Source organism: Lygodium microphyllum, chromosome 9 (assembly GCF_053477565.2).
Source record: "Lygodium microphyllum isolate KBCC chromosome 9, Lygodium_microphyllum_v1.1.10, whole genome shotgun sequence".
NCBI classification, from domain to species: domain Eukaryota; kingdom Viridiplantae; phylum Streptophyta; class Polypodiopsida; order Schizaeales; family Lygodiaceae; genus Lygodium; species Lygodium microphyllum.
In genome coordinates this window covers 62,996,663-63,017,092 of record NC_141143.1, presented here as the reverse complement: position 1 = coordinate 63,017,092, position 20,430 = coordinate 62,996,663, and the positions used below count along the sequence as shown (strand labels likewise).

The 20,430-nt window shown below is 41.6% G+C and overlaps 1 protein-coding gene across 4 annotated transcripts; it reads left to right on the top strand.

Moving 5' to 3' along the window:
* The first annotated feature begins 10,305 nt into the window (after positions 1–10,305).
* LOC148031104 (uncharacterized) lies at positions 10,306–19,812 on the top strand. 4 transcript variants are annotated; one of them, XM_087684631.1, is made up of 6 exons: positions 10,317–10,779; positions 11,532–11,618; positions 14,342–14,419; positions 14,581–14,766; positions 19,111–19,224; positions 19,425–19,812. In XM_087684631.1, exons 1-6 carry the CDS (start codon positions 10,480–10,482, stop codon positions 19,605–19,607), a joined length of 948 nt encoding a protein of 315 aa, XP_087540757.1. In that variant the 5' UTR covers positions 10,317–10,479; the 3' UTR covers positions 19,608–19,812. The 4 variants fall into 4 exon arrangements, with proteins under 4 accessions (XP_087540760.1, XP_087540759.1, XP_087540758.1 ...); XM_087684634.1 differs by lacking the exons at positions 19,111–19,224; positions 19,425–19,812 and adding an exon at positions 18,648–19,070 and having other exon boundaries at positions 10,306–10,779; XM_087684633.1 differs by lacking the exons at positions 19,111–19,224; positions 19,425–19,812 and adding an exon at positions 18,636–19,070 and having other exon boundaries at positions 10,306–10,779.
* The last annotated feature ends 618 nt before the right edge of the window (positions 19,813–20,430 follow it).

The window sequence follows — 20,430 nt, the reverse complement described above, 5'->3', positions numbered from 1 at the left end:
ATGATTGCTTGATGAATAAAAAATTGAGTGTTGTGCTATTATTGCATTCCATTTCATTAACATAAAGCAAGTAAGGAAAATAATTTTGTAACATCTAGAGCATCGGGATATATTGTGAGGTATTTACCTTGGGGCATAATAAATAACTAGGGCAAACCATGCTTGAAACAATGGTAAATAGTGTAAAAACTCTCATTCTGTATAAGCACAGTGCGATTGCACTAAAGTTGAGTGCTTGAGTGCACTCAAGTCAAGAGAATGACACCTAAGGCTCAAGCTCGAGCATTAAACAAGAGATACGAGAGAAGGCCATGGTAAGGCCATTGGTTGAGAGAGGAAGAGAGAAAATGTAATCATTTGAAAAATTGTGCTTGGAGTGATTGGTGGCTTACTTTTCTAGATAAGGATAGGGAGAAATAATCCAAAATTGAAGGACTTGATAGCTTGGTACATGGTGTAACTATCTTTGCGCACACTACTCAAGACATTAATTGTTGTGGAACCCACTTCTGCATGGCTCAAGAGCAAAGCTCTATTTGAGCACTCAAGCATAAGTAATCAATAACATTGACTTGAGTTGAAATCCCCCTCAAGTCAATCCGGGATGTCCACTGTGGATGTAATAGACATCAAGACCAAATGTCACACAAGGGATCTCAACTCAAGTCAATGTTATTGATTACTTATGCTTGAGTGCTCAAATAGAGCTTTGCAAGGTTGTAGTACAAGGTTACATGAGGAGTTTACAAGCTCTATTTGAGCACTCGAGCATAAGTAATCAATAACATTGACTTGAAAAGGGATGTCACACAGTGGACTTAACCAAATGTCACTCAAGGTTGTAGTACAAGTTAACATGAGGAGTTTACAAGCTTATGTCAAAAGCATTAGGGCTAGGCAATACAAGGCTAAAAAAGTCTATCAGAATAGAAGGACTGGCGAGGTTTTTCCTTCTGTTGGTGGTCTTCTTCTTCTTCTTTTGCTCCATGGTCTTCTTCTTCTTTAACAGCAACTAGATAGGCCTTTTGGGGCCTCTTCCTGGCATGACAGAATTTATTCGTGTCCTCTCCCTTTCCCTCTCCCTCCCCCTCTCTATCTTTATTTTTTCCTTCCTTCCTTCCCTCCCTCTATATATATATATATATATATATATATATATATATATATATATATATATATATATATATATATATATATATATATATATATCTTTCTTTGTCTATACCTCCCTCTCTCTATTTTATCTTTTTCTCTTTATTTTTCTCTCCCCCTTTCCTCCCTCTATTTCTCTTTCTCCCTCCCTCCCTCTCCCTCTCTCTCATTCTCTATTTCTCTCTCTATATTTATTTATTTCTGTCCTTTCCCCACCTCCCTCCCTTCTTGCCTCCCTCCCTTAGACACGTCCACTATTGATAGAAAATTCATGATTCTTAGCATGCAGCTTTTGATTCTGATCCTTGATAGAGATCTCCCTTAACATTGTTTGGTAGGCCGGATCATGGCATGCATCCTCTCTAGCTAGCTCAAGTATAGGGTTGTTTGGCATAGATACTTTTGTAGCTAGGGATCTGGCTGTTGATGGATTCTGCAAGATTAGGAAATTAAGGAATGCTTTGCGACTAAGTGCATCGGTAACTACATTTTCTTTCCCTGGTCGGTACTTGATTTCAAAATCATACTCCTCCAACACTTCAATCCATCGACGTTGCCTCATGTTGAGCTCGTTCTGGGTAAAGATCCATTTGAGACTCTTATGGTCAGTTACTAGAGTAAACTTGTTACCCAACAGGTAGTGTCTCCAAAGCTTTAGAGCATGGATGACAGCTAGCAATTCCAGATCATGTGTAGCATAATTCCTCTCATGACTCTTCAGTTTCCTTAAAGAGTATGCTACAGGATGACCTTCCTGCATGAGCACACATCCCAAGGCAAGTATGCTAGCATCAGTTACTACCTCAAACTCCTTATTGAGGTCGGGAAGTTTTAGGATAGGTGCTGATACCAAACTTTGCTTCAATCTGTTGAAGCTATTTTGTTCGGGAGTTGACCATGCAATGGAAATTTGCTTCTTCAATAAGTCCATCAGGGGTGCTGCAATCAAAGCATAGTTTTTTATGAAGACCCTATACCATCCTGTCAATCCCAGAAAGCTGTGTATTTCTTTGACAGATGTTGGTATTGGCCATTCAAGCACATCTCTGACCTTGGCTGGGTCCACTGAGATTCCTTCCACTGATACTATGAATCCCAAATATTCAATCTGACGTTTGAAGAATGCACACTTCTTCATCTTAGCATATAGCTTATGTGACCTCATTGTCTCAAGGACAATCCAAAGTTGGGGTTCATGATCTTCTTCATGTTTAGAATAGACTAAAGTGTTGTCGAAGAAGACAAGCACGAAATCATTAAGATATGGCCTAAAGATATCCTACATTAACGTGTTGAAGGTGGCAGGTGCATTCGTAAGCCCGAATGACATAACTAGGAACTCAAAGTGCCCATATCTTGTATTGAAGGCTGTCTTTGGGATATCTTCTTCCTTGATCCTTATCTGATAATAACCTGACCTGAGATCAATCTTGGAGAAGATCTTTGCACCCTGAAGACGATCAACAAGCTCATCTATTCTAGGAATAGGGTACTTGTTCTTGACCGTTGATTGATTCAATCCTCGATAATCAATACATAGTCAAAGTGTCCCATCTTTCTTTTTCTGGAATAGTACTGGAGCTCCCCACAATGAACTGCTAGGCCGGGATGTAGCCCTGATCTAGTAGTTGCTTGAGTTGTTTCTTCAGCTCAATTGCTTCTGGTATGGACATTCTATAAGGTCTTTTTGCAATTGGCGCAGCTCCTGGTACTAACCTAATCTCATGATCCACTTCTCTTTGAGGCGGGAGCTCTGTCAACTCTTCAGGAAATACGTCCGCGTATTCCTTTAGCCAAGAAGGTCTTTCACTAGACTCTTGCTTCTGATCTAACTTGTTGAGTTTGATCAAGTAGACAGGTAATCCTTTTCTGACTCCTTTTATGATCCGAGATACTTTGGCCAATTGGATTCTTGGCACTCCAGCCTCACCTTGAGTTGTGACTAATTCCCTTTCAGAGTTTCGAAAGGAAACTTGATCCTTTTCACAATGAATGTGGGCGTCATTAGGCTTAAGCCAATCCATTCCGAGTAGACACTCATGGATACCTAAATTCATGACTCTGAATTTGACCGAAGTCTTCTTTCCTCCCAGAAAGAATTCCACCTTAGCAGTTTGCCTAGTACAAGTAACCTCACGACTATTTGCCAATTCAACAAGCAAGGTAGGTGCTTCTACTGTGGCTATTCCTAATCTTTTTGCACATGCTGGTGAGATAAAGGAATGTCTACTGCCACAATCAATCAAGGTCTTGAAACTTTTACCTTGATAGTCCGATGGTGTCTGAATCACCGAGAACTGGCGATTCGGCCCTTTCTTGTGAAGAGTGGCATGGACTGTCACCCTTTCGAACTCTACTTCCATGGTCGATTATTATTATTATTATTATTATTCTTCTTCTTCTTCTTCTTACAATTGCCTATTGGCAATGCAGGCGGTTCTTCCTCTGCCTCGTGTAGCGGCTCCTTGACCACGGCTTGTTCCTTAGAAAGTTGCTTGGCGATGTCCTCCACCAAGCTTGGGACATTGCCTCTTGAAGTGACCGGGTTCGTTGCATTGGAAATAACCGAGGTTTCGGCCATTGCCTTGAGTAGGAACAAAGTTGTTGACATTGTTAGTCCTTGCTTTTTTTCTTTGTCCCTGATTATGACCTTGAACTCTCTTTATCTGAGGTCTGAATGCACCTCTATTTGGGTCATTATAAGACCAAGCTTTGTTACCCCTTGGTCTAGACTGCACCTCCTGAATTATAGGCGCCGCTCGAATGAGTGCGTCCTAAAGATCTGATGGACGCATAGATTCGAGACGGGTATTGACTAGTGGATTTAAACCCGCACAAAATTTGGACACCTGCTGTGTCATGTCCATCTGCGGTGCATACTTAAGAAGTGAGACAAATTTAGAATAGTATGCGTCAAGCATGAGCCCCAGCTGTTTTAGCTCGTAGAACTCATTCATTTTCTGCGTGCGATATGCAGGTGGCAAGTATCTTCCCTGCACGACTTTCTTTAGCTTCTCCCAGGTAACGGATCCCTCCGCGATCCCTTGATCCCTGCACCATTGCTTCCACCAAAGCCTGGCTTCACCGGTGAGTTTTAGCTTGGCGAGCATAGCCTGATTGGCGGGTGCAGTACCGGCTACTTTGAAGTAATCCTCCATGGATTCAATCCAAATTTCAGCATTAGCTTGAACGGACCTGCCTCTCCCGTCAAACTCGGACGGCTTGATCTGCTTGAGAAGGAACTTCTTCTCCTGGATTACAGTAGTACTTGATGTAGGAGGTGAACTAGGAACCTGTACCTGGGGTTGTGCCTGGATAAAGGTTTCTTAACGTTATTATACAATAATCGTTATTGATTTATATTACATCTTCAATTCTGCTATCATGTAAGCAATGTAGCTACTTAACTTTTTATCAATTCTCATGCACAATCAGACATTGATAAAAAGGAAGTCTTATTTGTATTTATATGGGCATAGCCCTTTCGGAATACAGCATTTCTTGCGATGATAAGCCAACTGTTACATTTAGTTTGGAGAGAACAAGGTTGTATTACATTTATCTACATGAACTGTATAATAGTATGGTTTCAGGTCATGGATCTTCAGGAATCAGTAAGTCATTGGAAGTTCAGGATATCCTTTCCGTTGGAATCCATTCTTCTCATGGCGACCCAACACTTTAATCCTGTCGGCGGGGATTATACATGTTACTTTCTCATATACATATGAGTTCATCTCAACACTCCAACCTTGAATATGTAAAGTTGAGTTTACGTGAGCTTCCACAAAAATGAACAGCTTCACGACTTTAGGTCTTCCAACCACTTGATCCTCTTTAGGTTGGTTTGTAGATAAGCAAACTGATGGGCGACTATATAGTAGATTCCTGAGGCACCCGTCCATCTTCGTTCCATGTACAAGGGTGATGGATTATAAATTTTCTCCAGGATGTACATCATCCCAACCCTTTGTCGATAATGCGGAGAATGCATTGCAGTCATAAACATGACTCGAAATACCAAGAAATTGTTCCACGCTTCGTAATTCTGCAAGACAACATTGAAGGTAAGGAAATGTTTGGAACATCAACATTTGCTTTACTTCTTCTTATTAAGATTTCATAAAAACATTTACGTTGTTGGTCGGCTCTGATACCAACTGTAACGTGTCCACTTATATCTTCAGGACACGTCTTAGCACTCCATCAGAAAGGGTGTCTAGAAAGCTCTGCCTGGCACTCCCATGGAATGTTACCGTGTTTGCGATCTAAGGCTTTCCGCGTCTGCCACGTAGCGGAAGTATTCCGGCCGTTTCCACTTAGGATCGACCTGAATTAGGGTTTTCCTTATTGGTCATTTCCTAACGGCAACTAGCGTCAGACCCAAGCGAACTACTTTACGTAGAAATGCCAGGTCCAAAGCGGATTCACACTGCACTTGGTTCAAGGAGAATGGAAAATGAGAGGGATGCAAAGTTCAACCTCTCTACCATAAGGCATAGTCCCATTCCGTTCCCCTAAAACAGCGTAAATTGGGTTCAATCATAATTCTAGGTCAACGCTTTTGTTGTCGTGTTCTTTGACAATCTTCTTGCTGTCCATCATGATTAGAGAAAAGTTCCCAGCCAACCGGGACCACCCATCCGTAGGACATCCTCCGCACTTTCCTCGGGTTGTTTTATTATTTAATTACCTAACACATTAGTTGGACATGTAACAACCAACTTCTTTAATTAACCCGTTAGGCACTGGTTCCTTCACGTAATCGTATCACTTGACATAGAAAAACAATATCAGACAAGTTCCTTATTAATAGGTTATCATATTTATCTTTGAAATACAAAGAGTCCAACCCGTAGGCTTATCCACAATCCGCTCGAAGGCTATCTAGCAATCCACAGGGATCACTAATCCAAGTTTCTGCCCGTAGACTAGTATGCGGGCCTCGACATCCAATCCCGAGTCACATTAGCCTCTTGTGTAGGGCCCGGAAGGCGAGGGATTTACGGCCAGAGCCCCCCTGGCACCCAAGCGTCCTCCTGCTCCAAGCCGCACTCAACAGAGAGACCTCTCGCAGGGGGTTCGATCCACATGCTTGGCGCGGTCAACAACCCCCTTGGTTAGGGTCAGGCAGGTAGTCAAGGGTAACTAAAGCTGCCTCTCCCTTCAGGACTTCAACCTGAGGTATAGATATCCATTTATCTTTTAATTCATTGATCAAACAAAGCCAAACAGTACTCTAAAATCTGTAGCAAGCACAAACATTTCCATTGATCGTTTTTTTGTTGGCAAACTACTAAGGAATGAATCCTTCCTTTCGAATGCATCCAGCACTCGATCCGGGATGACTTGCAACTTGGCAAGATCCCCTATATCCTGGGTTAGGGTGTACCCTATTAACCCGACTTGGTCAAACCTTAAGTTCATCAGTTATTTCAGTTTATCAGCTGGTCATTAGCTTCCAATCAATCTTCTTTACTCAAGAAAGATACTAAATTGGAATGACTATTCATCCTCTTGCAAGCTAACTTGTGTAAGGACCCGTCAACCTCATTGCAAGAACTTGGCCATTCCCTTGTGATCCAATCACAAGATCGTATGACTCCGCACTTGTTGCGCAAGTGTCACATCGGACTATGAGACAATGGAGTCACGAAACAATCTGTTTCATGTTACTAGGCTGACATCGTTAGACCTAGGGTTTCCAAGTTTCATCTTGTAAGATTCTTAGGGACAAACCCTAGCTCACTTTCCAATTTCATTTCACTGTCCCCTACATTTAGTGAATGTGGGCAAGTATTTAAGGTATAGAAGTTTCAGTTTTAGCGATACATAACGATTAGGTCACGTGTTAATTTCCTAGTGAATTTCTTGGAATTCAACTCTTTCTAAAGGAGTACTCCGCGGTTTAGGTGTTTTAGGATCATACCAATTTGGTTAACTCTAGAAAATAATTACGTGATCATTTCCACATGACTTGTTGTCTATGCGTAAATGGATTTTTACTGTAACGTATCGATTTGAGGTTAGGCATAGGTTAGGTTAAATTCCAACTAATCTTCCTATAGTTTGCAAACAAAATTCATGCTAAACAAGTCACATTTTTCTTGATAATTTATACAGTTGACAAACGATTATTTCCTAGAGTTTATGCATCGTAAGAATCATTTCATGCTTTGCAATTTTCATGATGATTCATTGCGAAGAGGATATGGGTTAATAGTGGGATATGCAGTTTATACTTCTAGGATTAAACGAAGTATACTATTTTAATGGACAATAATCTAGTTTATAATTCATTTCAACGCATAAAGCTATTTGCTAGAATTGCATTTATGCTTTCTTTATTTTGCATGTTTCATTAAAAATATTAATGACTAAGTTCCTTCGTCGTGAGCATTTAGGACAAAAATATATCCTATTTCTAACGATTAACCTTGCATGATTGAATTACAACAATACCAAATAAAAATTAGGAAGAAAAACCTGGGCTTGGGGTGAGATATCCACGTGGATGCCAGGAGACGACCCTCCTGCGGTTGCGCCTTGGACTTTCTTAGGAGACATCGCAATTGTAGTCTTTTGGACGTGGATGTAGCTTTACAATTCCTCTTTGGAATTTCACCGTTGCTCCCTTGCACCATCCATCAAAAGTAGTTTTAGAAGGCTCCCTCGAGGGTTTTTGAGTGGGAAAGGGAGGTGTTAAAAGCCCTTAACACTCTCTTCTCTTTTGCAAGTGGGAAAAAATAACAAGGCTCCAAGGGTATTTTTCATGAGATTTCAAGAGCACAATGGAAGGGCTTAAGGGGGTTTTTACGATAGGGGGTTTCAAGATGTCTCAAGAGAAGGGGAGCTAGAAGAAATTTTTAAACACGGGAGCCAAAGGAAAGGTTCTCAACATCCATGGGAAGGGGGCTAAGGGGGTTAAAACACGGGGGAAAAGGGTTCTAAAGCCTAAGGGAAAGGCTTAAGGGATAAAACCCGAGGGGGGGGGGGGGGGGTTCCAAAATGGCACAAGGGAAGGGGGCCAAGGGTTTAAACATGGAGGGGAGCCCAAGGGAAAGGGGGCTAAGAGAGTTTTAAAACCCTGGGGGGCACGGGGCGGAGGCGGGGGGGGGGGGGGAGAGGGGGTTTCAAGAGGTAGAGGAAGGGGGCTTAGGAAGGTCCCCTCCTTGGAAGCTTCTGAGCTTCCAGAAACTTTCCACGGGGGGGGGGGGGGGTGGGGGGAGGGTAATAGGGCCATCTGTTCGACGACAAATGAAGGTGGCTCCTCCTTGGGTACCGACGACGTCATAGCAGAGTGGCAGCTTCCTTGACGATGGCAGTTCGGCGGCTCAGGCGCTTCCCTCCCCTCAAGCCCTCTCTCTCTCACCCACTGCTCAGAATGGTGTCGAGGCGGTCCTCCCTCCTTCCACTATTGCAGGTCGGCGCACAGATATTGGCAGCCCTCGTTCCTTTGTCTTGTCTCTAGCGTCACGGCAGCCCTCTATTTAAATAGGGGAGGGGAGGGAAATCCTCCCTCTCTTAACGTGTTGACGGGCATGGGTGTAACACACCTACGAGCTCCACTAAGGAGCTTCTCCATCCTTTCTATTCCCCTCCCTCTCCAGCACGACAGTCGACTCGGGAGGGGAATTTAAAAAAAAAAATTGCCATTAACCTTTGAAAAAATGCTATATCATTATTTTTCTATTAGAGGTAGTTCATGGGAAAAAAAGAAATTTAGAACGTTACACCTTGTTAGATAGCATGTAGTGGTTGTTGATGCTCCACTGCTCTAGGGTCCATCTGCTGCTAGATTATATTGATGTGGGGGGGACAGAGAGGACATGATGTATAGGCTCCATAGTTAGTTCTATGATGCTTTACTAGAGCTTTGCATCCTCTTGATAGTTTATGAGCCTTCTATGGATTACATCACGGTAATAGATTCTGATCGCTATGAGCCCTTTATGGATTATATCACGATAAGAGCTCGATTGAGTCCCTTACTCATGAGAAGGTAATAATTCTTCTTGTGAGAGGGCTATGTAGTTAGAGTTTGACTCATTGTAGAAAAGCATATGTGGGATTTGGTTTCCCTATCTAGTGAAAAATATGTATTGCTATGCAAGTGGGTGTATAAGTTGAAGAGCACCCCTTAGTTGTCCTAAGCCAACATATAAGGCTCATTTGATTACAAAGGGTATAGAAAAATATAGTTGATTTTGACTAGATCTCTCCCCTAGAGGCCAAAATGACTATACTTTGCTTGGTTTTGGCCTTGGTTGCATAGTTAGATTTGGACTTGTATTAGATGGATATTAAGACGACAGTTCTACATGGAGACCTTCACGAGGACATTCATATGCAATAGTGTAAGGGCTTTGTGAAATAGGACAGGGAAGGACCTAGTGTGCAAGTTGAGGAAGAATCTCTATGGACTTAAGTAGGCACCTAGGGAATGGTATCATAAGTTTGATACCTTTGTGTATTCATAGTCTTATTCTTGTAGTGCTATGGATCCATATCTCTACATGAACAAGGTCATGATGGTAGGCTTATTATTCTAGTACTCTATGTTAATGATATGCTGCTGATTGGTGGGAGTGCTCATGATGAGTTGGATGCTTTAAAGACTCAGCTCAAGAGGTTGTCAAGAGAAATTTATTGCCTTGAGAAAACCTTGCCTCTTCATCAATTGTGAGCACAAGTCTAATATTTTGGCTTTATTGTAAGGTATGATCTTTCCCTACCATCCATCCAGGATTACATGGAAGGAGAATTTGTTTCGGAGAAATTTATGGCCTCCCTTCTTAATTGGAGCTTGCTAAGAAGACATTTTCTTTGACACATTTGGACTTGCATTGATGTAACTTTCATCAAGGATGTAGTAAAATCATGCATTTGATGCTTTTTTTTTGTTGATAAGAATTTCTCTTTAGAAAATTATATTGAATGAAAGAAGACATAAGATTTTCATGGATAAAAAAATAGCGCACCCTTTAAATCATTGGCCTGTTGTTGGCATAAACTCGCGCACCCACCCTTTAGATCATTGGCATAAATTAGTGCACCCTATATATCATTGGCCTATTGTTTTCAAAAAGAAAATTGCGATAAATTTTAAAGTTGCCAAGAACCCCTATGTGGGTGAGGCAAATCAAGACCGGTTAATCCTTGGGAATTGAACTCAGCAGGAACAAGAAGGGAGTGCTAATGTTTTAACCATTGGCCTTTGGTTACTAGCTACGCTGTGTAAAGCAGTTGGCCTACAGCTAATACCAACGCTGTGCGAAGCAAAGGACATGGACATTGTTAACACCAACTCTGTGTGAATCGAAGGAAATGGAGGGATTATCGTCATCCTCGTCTTTTGTATGTTCGATGCCGTACATGAGCAGCAGCCTGCGTTGCCTGCCGCCACCTTCTTCCAGCAGCAGCACAAGAAGAGCAGCAGCGTGCAGAGCAGAGCTCGCTTACCAGCTGGACGATGGATTCGGGCCCTTCATCCTGCCCCTCCCCCCTGGTCCCGTCCAGTTCCCTCGCAAAACCTTGAACCGGAAGCTCGCTGTCCTCCTCATGCGCTCTGCGTACGATGCAGCGGATGACCTGGACTTCATCCCCATGAACGAGTTTCAAGTTAAGGTACAAACACCATGGATGCCATTGAACAATCCTTTAGGTTAAACAGTCTGGATGCCTTGCAATACTCGTGCTGAGCTATAGTCCAATCATTCCTCACCGCTTTGCAATCGGCTGGCTTTGCATAGAGATTGAAAGATCGGAGGCGAAAGCACTAAGTTGGATAATCGACGTCTCTAATGCCTACATCAATATCTACATTGCATAATGTGGGATTGAACAATCCTTCTAATATTTTCCGATAGCCAATATGTCTATTCTCTTCATCGCACCAACTTGCACTAAATTTGGGATAATCAATGCGTCTAAAGTCTGTATTAGTATCTGTATGACATGGAGTGAAATAAGATATCATGCCAATTTCCTTTGCACGTGCAGCATCCAGGCGCTATTTGCTAATTCTGCTTGCTGAGCGATGCCATATGCAAACCAGAACCTGAAATCAACAGCAAGAGAGCAATGCGCTCGAAATAAGAGGTGCTGTGTTGTGTCACACTAATGTACTGCATTTAGGATTGCTGTCAAGCTTGTGTATGTGCCATTGATAAATTTGAGAGATTTTACACTTCCTTTTGGTAAGCAAATTAGCTTAGGTGCAGCTGGCGGCGGTGGTCTACTCAATAATACATTTGTTTTAAGTTGGAAAGAATTTGATTAAGTTATACAACTGTCTTACAGAAAATGCCAGAGCAAAGATGACAGACATTATCCTCAATGCAGCAAGAACTCATGAGTCATAATTCTTTTTTTGGCAGTTTTGGAAGCTGAGACAAAGTGAAGTTGAGCCATACACTTTGCAGCACAGGCCCTTGAAAGTGAAGTATGGCGACCTCACTGATCCTGTCTGTGCCCCTCTCTCAAGCTCTGATTTTTTTCTGCATTGCCTTTCAAATTCAAATACAGAGTCATTAGGCTTGCAGTTGAAATGGAGAATATAATCACCATGCAATGTGAGTGGGTTGACAAGTTACAACAAAGATTCTCTGGTGATCTCATTTGTTACCTGTGTGCATTCTCTGTATTGTTCTAAGGGTCACTTCAATTCTGCTTAGATGAATCAGCACACAAGTTTTGGTCTTCCCCCCAAAAATGGGCTAAAATATGCTGTCGGCTAGATCAAAAACTGGCTGACCAGCAATACATGCCTGCAAAAACGGTGACATGGCACAAATTGGGGATGATCGCAATCATCTTGCAGTGCAACCTCTGACAGGGCTAGAAAATGGCTGCATACACTGTGTGAACATGCTTGACACTAACTATTGTGGCTGATCGCAGTCATCTGGCAGTGCAACCTCCGACCGGGCTAGAAAATGGCTGCATACACTGTGTGAACATGCTTGACACTAACTGGGGGAAGAGATGCACACAAAACTGAATGGAAAATAAAGTTAGAGCTCTAATGTCTCTGTCAGACTCTGATGGGGCTCACAACCAGGGGATGACAGGTTGACAGAACAAAATGGTAGGGTAATATGTTCCACCCTGGCTTGCCGCCTTGTGTTTAACTTTTCTAGCCTGCATTTTTGGTGCTGTCACATCTCCATAGCTGATCCTCATCATTAGGCATAGCCAGACTGTGTCAGACTGCTCCATAGAGTTCATTTTGGTGGCTTGCTGCATTCGGGATCTGATGGAGGGTGACACTCTTTGACGCTCTCCCTCAGCCTGCTCCTACTAGAGACAATGGCTGTTGGACAGCCTCTGCTCCTTGAGCACTCAGTTGTATCTCGACCCTCGTTCGTTATTCATTCAGTACAACATCATCATCACCTTCATTGTGTTCTTGTCTGGAGTGATGTCACACTGTGTTAGTTGTGTTTGTACACTCTCTCTTTGTTTTCTTTGCAAACCCTAGTGTATCCGCACATGGTAGATTGGATATTCTGAACATAATTGAACGCATCTCATCTTTGTTAATCCCATGATGACCACCAATTGCTGAATCATGGCTATTGTGTGCAAATTAAACCAACTAACCGTCATGAATGGAGTACAGGCCTGGACTTACTGACTCACTAGCCGGCAACCAAGGAGTACCCCAACTCTTAGCCTCGACATACTTATGGCACATGACATGTAGACCCTTACCTTCTAACTCAACTAAACTGAATGGATTGCAGCAATGAGGCAAGGATTCCTATTGAGTACATTGGCCGCTCCATTTGAATGTCTGGTGGCATACTCAATCACACTGCTGAATTTTTGTGTGAGTTGCCTCCATCAAGCTTGGCAGCTGCTCCACTTTCCACTAGGCATGGTCTGTAGCTGCTTGAGTGCCTAGTGATTTCTTGACTGGGAATCCCTCTCCTAAGGGAAAATTTTCCACTACTTTAAGCGGTTAATTTCTTTGTAATAGATTCAGTTATGATGCTCAACCGTATTTAACTTGCAACACATATAGGCAACTTGTTGACCCGTTAGTTGAAGAACTACACCAATGATTAAAGTTTCTTGTGTCAGTAATGTCCTCAAATAGCTCATCCCATGAAGAATGGTTCTTTGTCTTTTAGTCCTCAAAACCTCTAAACAGATTTGTAAGGATTGGCACAGACCCATAAAAGAACTGATATCATGATCAGTCTGTGAGATATTCAAATCATGTGCCTATTGAAATATTCTGGGATCTAAACATATGCCATTTGCACGAATGATGCCTGCTAGTGAAGCTTGCGTACACCAAACACAAACTTCTTCGCATTAAAACTTGATATAGAGAGGAATACACACTGACTAATTACATTCTTTGTCATTGTCACCATTTCTCATTGAAGATGGCTGGTGCATTGCTGAATTCAAAAGACATCACATAAACTCAAAATGGGTGTCGTCAGTCCTGAAAGTGATCTTGTGAGTACCTGTGTCTAAAATGCATACTTGATGATACCCCTCTTAAGATCTATCCTTGAACAGATTGTAGCTCTTTGAGTGTCTCTATACTATGCTTGATGCAAGATGTAGGAAAGCGATGGTTTGATAGTCAGCTAATTGAGAATCCATAGTTGTGCAAATGTATCGTTCTTGACATAGAAAATGGGTGCTGCAAAGGTGAACTAGGTCTAGTGAAACGTGACTGAAGTAACTTCTTTAACTGCCAAAAGAACTCTTCTTCCATTACCTTGGATAGCACAGAGGGAACGAATTTGGAGTCATTGCTGATGTTTTTATCAACCTGCACGTAATCATTAACGCCATTGGCTTAAAGTTCAAAGTGCAAAAGGGAATAATATGAGTGCTTGGAGGTAGCAGGCTTTGCTGGTAACATGTGGTCACACATTTCAATTTTCTGTAGGTAATCGACAATGCTCTAATTTCTTTTGCATAAGGCTGATTGGTTTGGAAAGCTTGTACTTGTACTCCTTAATCTTTGGAGGTGCCTAGGTCTGTTACTCCTAACTACAAAGCTTGTCATTGTTGAAAGGATGTGTCACTATAAGCTTGAGTGCTCCTTCAGATGTTTTTCACTGACTTCCATCATACTACTCCTAAATCTTGGCAATGTTTTTATTCTTAAATAGTAAAAGTCTGCAAGGACAGTATTCTAAGATATGGTTGGCTGGTGCAGCTGTACTTTGATTTCATTAGCTTTGTCCAATTTGCAACAATATCAAATGAGATGAAAACTGGTGCAAGAGTTTTTCAGGTGAAGGACTTTGACCTGAAAATTTGGGGTTTTTTAATGTTGTTCATGTTTCTTGAAGTTGATTAGTCATTGTCAATCTGCATTTTCTGTAAGAACACCAGGGTGCCTCTTCATAGTCCATGAAACTCAATTTACACTTTATATTTCTGGTCTATATTCAGGAGAAGCTGGGGGCTGGTGGCGAGTTGAGAACTGTAAGAAGAAATGCGAGCATTCTGGATAACTCTTTACTTCCCCTCGCATTTACCAAGCAGGCAGGGACGCTTATCTATCAACGGATATTAGAAGGGTTTGAAGATGAAAATTTTAATGCACCAAACCTGTGCTCTACCTCAGATTTAACATGTGTAAGCTTCTTGAAACTATCAGTTAACACTTTCTGAAACTTAGGTGTGCACAGTTTTTTCTTTCCCATGTAGCATGATTCTTTGATTCTGGGGTTTTTTTGCAAGCTAGAATCTTGATGTGGTAAAGCTTTTGTGGAAAGATTGTTACAATGTGTCTCTATTTGTAAGCCTCCTTTGTGGGATATATGGCAATTTGCTTAAAATTATTGGACCCTAATCAAGTACTGTTTTGCCTCACTTCTCTCTCTTGCAGTGTGTGGCATGTGCTCGTACACGTGCACTTCCCTATGCAGATCTGGTAGTATGTGTGAGATCTCCCCATTATTGTAATTGAGAAAATGTCTTGGAGGATATCCACTGCCACATAAAAGCCTACACTTTCATGCATTATGCAGATATTGCTTACACTGCAAGACTCAACAGATACTAATGTTGCATGGCCTTCAAACTGAGCTACCTGCTTGTTTAGTGCAGCTCTACAACTGTCAGCTCATACTATGAGAATGTGAAGTGGAAAGGAAAGCGAACACAAAGAGGAGACTGAGTCAATGTAGAAGAGAAGGAACAAACTAACTGCAATGACTGAAAGATACAAGGTTGCGACAGTTAACCCCAACAAGCAGCATTGAGCATCAGTGTGGGTGCTAGATGGTAGCAAGGGGTGAGAGAGAACGAGGAGGGTTGGATGAATGATCACAATGGATGAATGAATGAGGGGGACAAGCTGTCTATAAATAGGCAAATTGGGGTCACAACTAGTTTACAAGTGGCCAGGCCCAAAATGTGGGTGTCCAAGCATTGATGTACCCTCCATATAAAGTGCCTAACACACATATAATGATAGGCAATGATAGTGTTAGAGTTCCTAATATCCTTGTCTGACTTAAATTGAGGCTCATAGGTAGAGGATAATTGTACATGATACAAGTTTGCTAACACCCACTCTCAGATATTGGATGTGGCAAAAGGCCAAAGGAGATGGAATGGATATGAGGGTGGTAGGAGGAATGCCAATGTCCATGAAATCTGTTGATGAAAAATGTTGGCCAAAGAGTAAGACCCCATGAAACTTGATCCAACGGGAGGCCACCATAGGTGAATGGGAGTGGAAAGGCCTTGAATGGATCATTCTAGAAAACTCTAGTCGAGGATGGGTGAGCCAAGTTTTTGACCTAACTGTGAGACAATAGCGAGGAGCTATCGAAGGTGCCATAACTTGCAAAGAAATAATAGGGACCAAGTTCTAGGTGGCAAGGGTTGGTCATTGGATGACAAAGGAAAGAGACCGCTACATGATAGAATGGCCCGAGGATGATTGCAATACTTAAAGAGGCTTCTCAAGATCTTGGGAATTTTCCTTTGAAACACAAAAGACTAGGGAATCCACAATCACATTACTGATAATGCTCCCCTTTGAAAGGGATGGGGATACAAGGAAACTACTAGATGATATGGTGGGAAATAGGATAGAACTTATGGGATGGGTGGCACACAATTGAAAATGCGTGTGGCAAAGGAAAGTTGCCATGGAGGGCCCTGCACAATGGAAGGGAAATGGATCATGTCTATTGCAAGAATGGCTCTTGTAGAAGAATTCTCAACAAAGACGGCATGCTTGGTGAGGAAAACTTGGGTATTGAGTCTAATAAGCCTGAAATCAGCCTTCATTCTTGGACTGGGTGGTAAATAACTTGATTAAGTACTAATTATAGCAAGCATGAATTTCATAGAAACTGAAAATGCAAATGTTACTACTTAATTTTGGACAATGGATACCTTGTTGGTCCTAAAACTAGTGCCCTTTGTGGTATTTCTTCAACTTGTATTCCTAAAGGTTGAAGTATATGGAGATCTAGCTTGATCTCCTTTAATCTTTAATGCATCTTGTTGTCCATAGCAACCAGCAAGCCTTTAAATCAATTTGCCCCTTAATTTGCTTGAGGATTGGCCTTCAATGTGCTCCTTGAAGACAAATTGTATCCCAAACTTAATGTTGCTTGGTTGGCCTCTTGAAATTCTCCCAAATTTTGAGTACTAGACCTTAAATTTTGAGTACTCCTAATTCTTGCCGTAAATTAGGATTTAGCAGCATAATTCTTCAATTGCACCCTCCTAGGACTGAATTTGGCGGAGATCTGGAGGAAAGTTGTAAATTGGTTGAGAGACTAGAGAGAGTTGAAGAGAGGAATTCAAGAGTTTTATTGTCAAAATTGGCTAAAATTTAATGTTGTTTTACTATGAATGGTTGATTGACTACAATCCACCATCAATAGGAGCCCACATGCATTTGCTTGCCCTTGTGGACTCCAAAATTGTTGTCACCTATTTGTAGACAGCCTACACAGGTTGTTACTTGCCTCCTGTAGCCTCGTGATCAGCTCAGGGCAGCTCTTTGATAGCCTCCAATGGTTGGGCTGATCAACAATGGCTGGAAAATTACAATGGCAGCTCTCTCTTCTCCTCTCCCAATCTACACAATGTTGGAATGAGGTTTTACCAGCCTCCTATAGCCTTTCCCTCACTTGTAGAGAAAAATTTTGCCAAGTGGTAGTTGATGAGAAACCCAAGTCATTAACTTTATTAATTCTTATTTAGCTTTCCATTTACATCACCAAAAAGGCGTTATTTGCATCATTTATTAGTGTTTGGGTGACACTTAAGAGAGTTGGGGCGCCACCCTAAACACCTCAGTGACTCATGTGCTTATTAATAGGGCATGGGTATTCGTCGCTCCAAACCTTATTCTTCACCCCTCCAATGTCTAGGTGGATGCATGGGAGTGGCTTGTGCTGCCTTCTAGAGCTGTGTTGTTGCCCATACCATCTTGAACTGCCGTCAGCTCAGTTGGTTATTGCCCAACTTGCTGCCTTATGTTGAGGTCACTGCCCACGTGCGTTTTTTTCACCATTGACTATCCAATCCTTGTCCACTACAGCCTCAACCTGACGACTTGATTTTTGTTGCTACTGGCAACGATGTGACAGGATGGAGTTAGAGAGAAAGAGCTATGGAAGTAAAAAGAATTCCATTCCAAGGGAAAGAAAATATCAATAGCCTATCCTTTAAGCACTCTTGAGAAACCCATCTCTCCTAAAGAACATGCGTGAGAAGTATTTATTTTTAGCAATTTTGTCGTCTATAAGGCTTTGACCATTCTATGCAACCACTAAAAAGCGCTGGAAACCTAGCGATCCCAAAATATGCTTTGCTGCAGATTTGCCACGCCATCAGCATCCTTCATCAATAACCTGTGTTTGTTGCCTATAGTGGCCACCCTAGCTCAGAGGCATCTTCTAGATACTGTCACCTTAATTTGCAAGTCTTGCGTTTGCTGCCAACAGCCCGCGAGGACTATGTTTCGCTCCCTCGGCTGTTGTCCTTCATCACTTCTTTGCCCAAAGGGTTGTGTTTTGCTCCCTTCATAGTGTAGATTCCTTCTAGATACTGCCACATCATCAGCTAGGAAAGTGCAGTCATATCCAAGCTTTGCTCCATTGTATCAGCTTGACTCATTCAGCATGATTAAGCGATTATCATTCTTCACTCTTCGGCTTTTGTGTTTTCGAGTTTCTTTGTCGTAGTATTTGTAGTGCACTGTTTCTCCCTGCAAACCCTACCATTTCTTTACAGTAGCCTTCTAATTGCATTTTTCAGCAATTTTCAGCCCAATTAAAATTTCAAAATACTAATTTTGAAAATTAAGCTAATTATTATTTATTGCTTGTGACAAGTGCCACTCAAACTCATAGAAGGTGGGGTAATTGGGGTTGTGAGATTACTTGTTGGATGAATTTGAAATATCTCTGTGGTAGTTTATTCATGAACAAAGTGACTTGATCATCAATTTACGTTAGTGCCTTAATGCCTAGGTTATAAAACAGGTCAGAAACTGCTCCAACCAGCTCAGCATTATCTGTGGCAAAAAAGCATAGACACATGCTAAGTTGGTGCCCAGCAGTAGGTAGACAACTGCAGCAGGCGTTCCTTGGTAAAGGAAATGCAAGAGGAAGTTTGTGAGCCACGTAGACTGATATACCAAGGTGAATGTGATAGCAGGATGACGAACTCAGCCTTTCTGACAACAGCAAAAGGCAGGAAAAATAGCCTCAAGATGGTCTCCTTCAACGTCAGAGCATCCATGTCAGCAGCAGCACCGAACAACGTACACACAGTAATAAAAAAACTCTAGTTTCTGGAGAGAGAGAGAGAGAGAGAGAGAGAGAGAGAGAGAGAGAGATGCTTTGCCTCTTGTACTTTTTCAGTAATTAATATAATTATCCTTTACGGGAAAAAAAGAGAGAGATGCTTTGTATGTTTAATCTCTTTATTTATTAAACTTTTCAGATAAAAGAAGGGATCAACCACCTGCTACAAGTCTTTGTTAATCAGGGATATTGTCTTAATGCAAATGTGGAAGTACTTGAGCCTTCTGATTACAGCAAAAGCTTACAATTGCGGGTACAATATTGGCATGTGAGATCTGTCTATGTTTTCTTTGCATGTTCACCACAGTACGATAAAATTGTGTTGCTATATGATTCATGTACTGTAATTGGTATATGATGCATGTACTTACATGGTCTCTCTCTCTATGATGTACCAAATATTTTTCTAGTATAGCTCTAATTGTGTTGAATAGTACTTTTGGCCTTCTTCAGGTAAGAGTTGAAGGAGGTGCCACTCTTTGGGGTATGCAAGCACTAGCGAGCAGAGGTGCCTCGATCTTAACAGATTTTGATGCTCTTGCTATAAACTCCTTTATTGAAGCTAGCTCACGCAATGCTTCCTATAAAATCCATCTGACAGATACATGTAAAGAAGAAATTTGGACAATCATTTAGAAAGACATTTGAAAGAATATACACTGCAGTGGTTGAGTTAGTTAAGCAGTCCATCTGACCTTTCATTAGATTCTTCTCTCCTTCACTTCATGCTTTTTAATGCAGCATGAGACACAAATTTCTCAAGGTGTGAGCCAATCAGTTGATGAAGATTTAGACACATTTCTCAAGGTGTGATCATATTTAGTCAATGAAGATTTCAATCCATGTGGCCAAGCTGTGGAGTCCATCCAGATGTGTGCAAAACTAAGATCTAGCAAAAGGGAGGATCAACAAAGAATAGTTATTAATAGCCTGTCATCACCTGCTGTGGTGTGCATTTCTGATGGGAACTTTAATAGATTTCCTACTACCATCAAGGTGTGTATTTCAGTGCATTGGCAAAGTTGTGTGTTATGCAGAGACTAATGTTGCTTGAATTGACACCTTTCATGGGTTAGGGTTATCTGGTCTTTTGCCGAAGATGGTTTACTACGTGTGCAATGGCTGAATGCTAGATATGGGCATTTTTACATCCCAAGAGCTAGAGATGGGCGAACAATACGATAAATTTGGCACACATTAGTTTGAAGTCAATTGTGGTATGGAGTTTGCATTTTGCTTGTGTAGTGTCATCATATTAGTCAATGAAGATTTCAATCCATGTGGCCAAGCTATGGAGTCCATCTAGACGCGCACAAATCTAAGATCTAGCAAAAGTGAGGATCAACAAAGAATAGGTATTAATATCCTGTCATCACTTGTTGTGGTAGGCACTTTTGATGGAAACTTTAATGGATTTTCTATTCCCATCAAGGACAATATTTAAATTCAAAATAATGTG

Excerpts from the sequence above, each read along its gene's own strand:
- LOC148031104 (XM_087684631.1), top strand. The coding sequence starts at position 10,480 with ATGGAGGGATTATCGTCATCCTCGTCTTTTGTATGTTCGATGCCGTAC. Across the intron at positions 10,780-11,531 it reads TGAACGAGTTTCAAGTTAAG|TTTTGGAAGCTGAGACAAAG; the intron begins GTACAAACACCA and ends TTTTTTTGGCAG. Across the intron at positions 14,767-19,110 it reads CTACCTCAGATTTAACATGT|ATAAAAGAAGGGATCAACCA; the intron begins GTAAGCTTCTTG and ends TAAACTTTTCAG.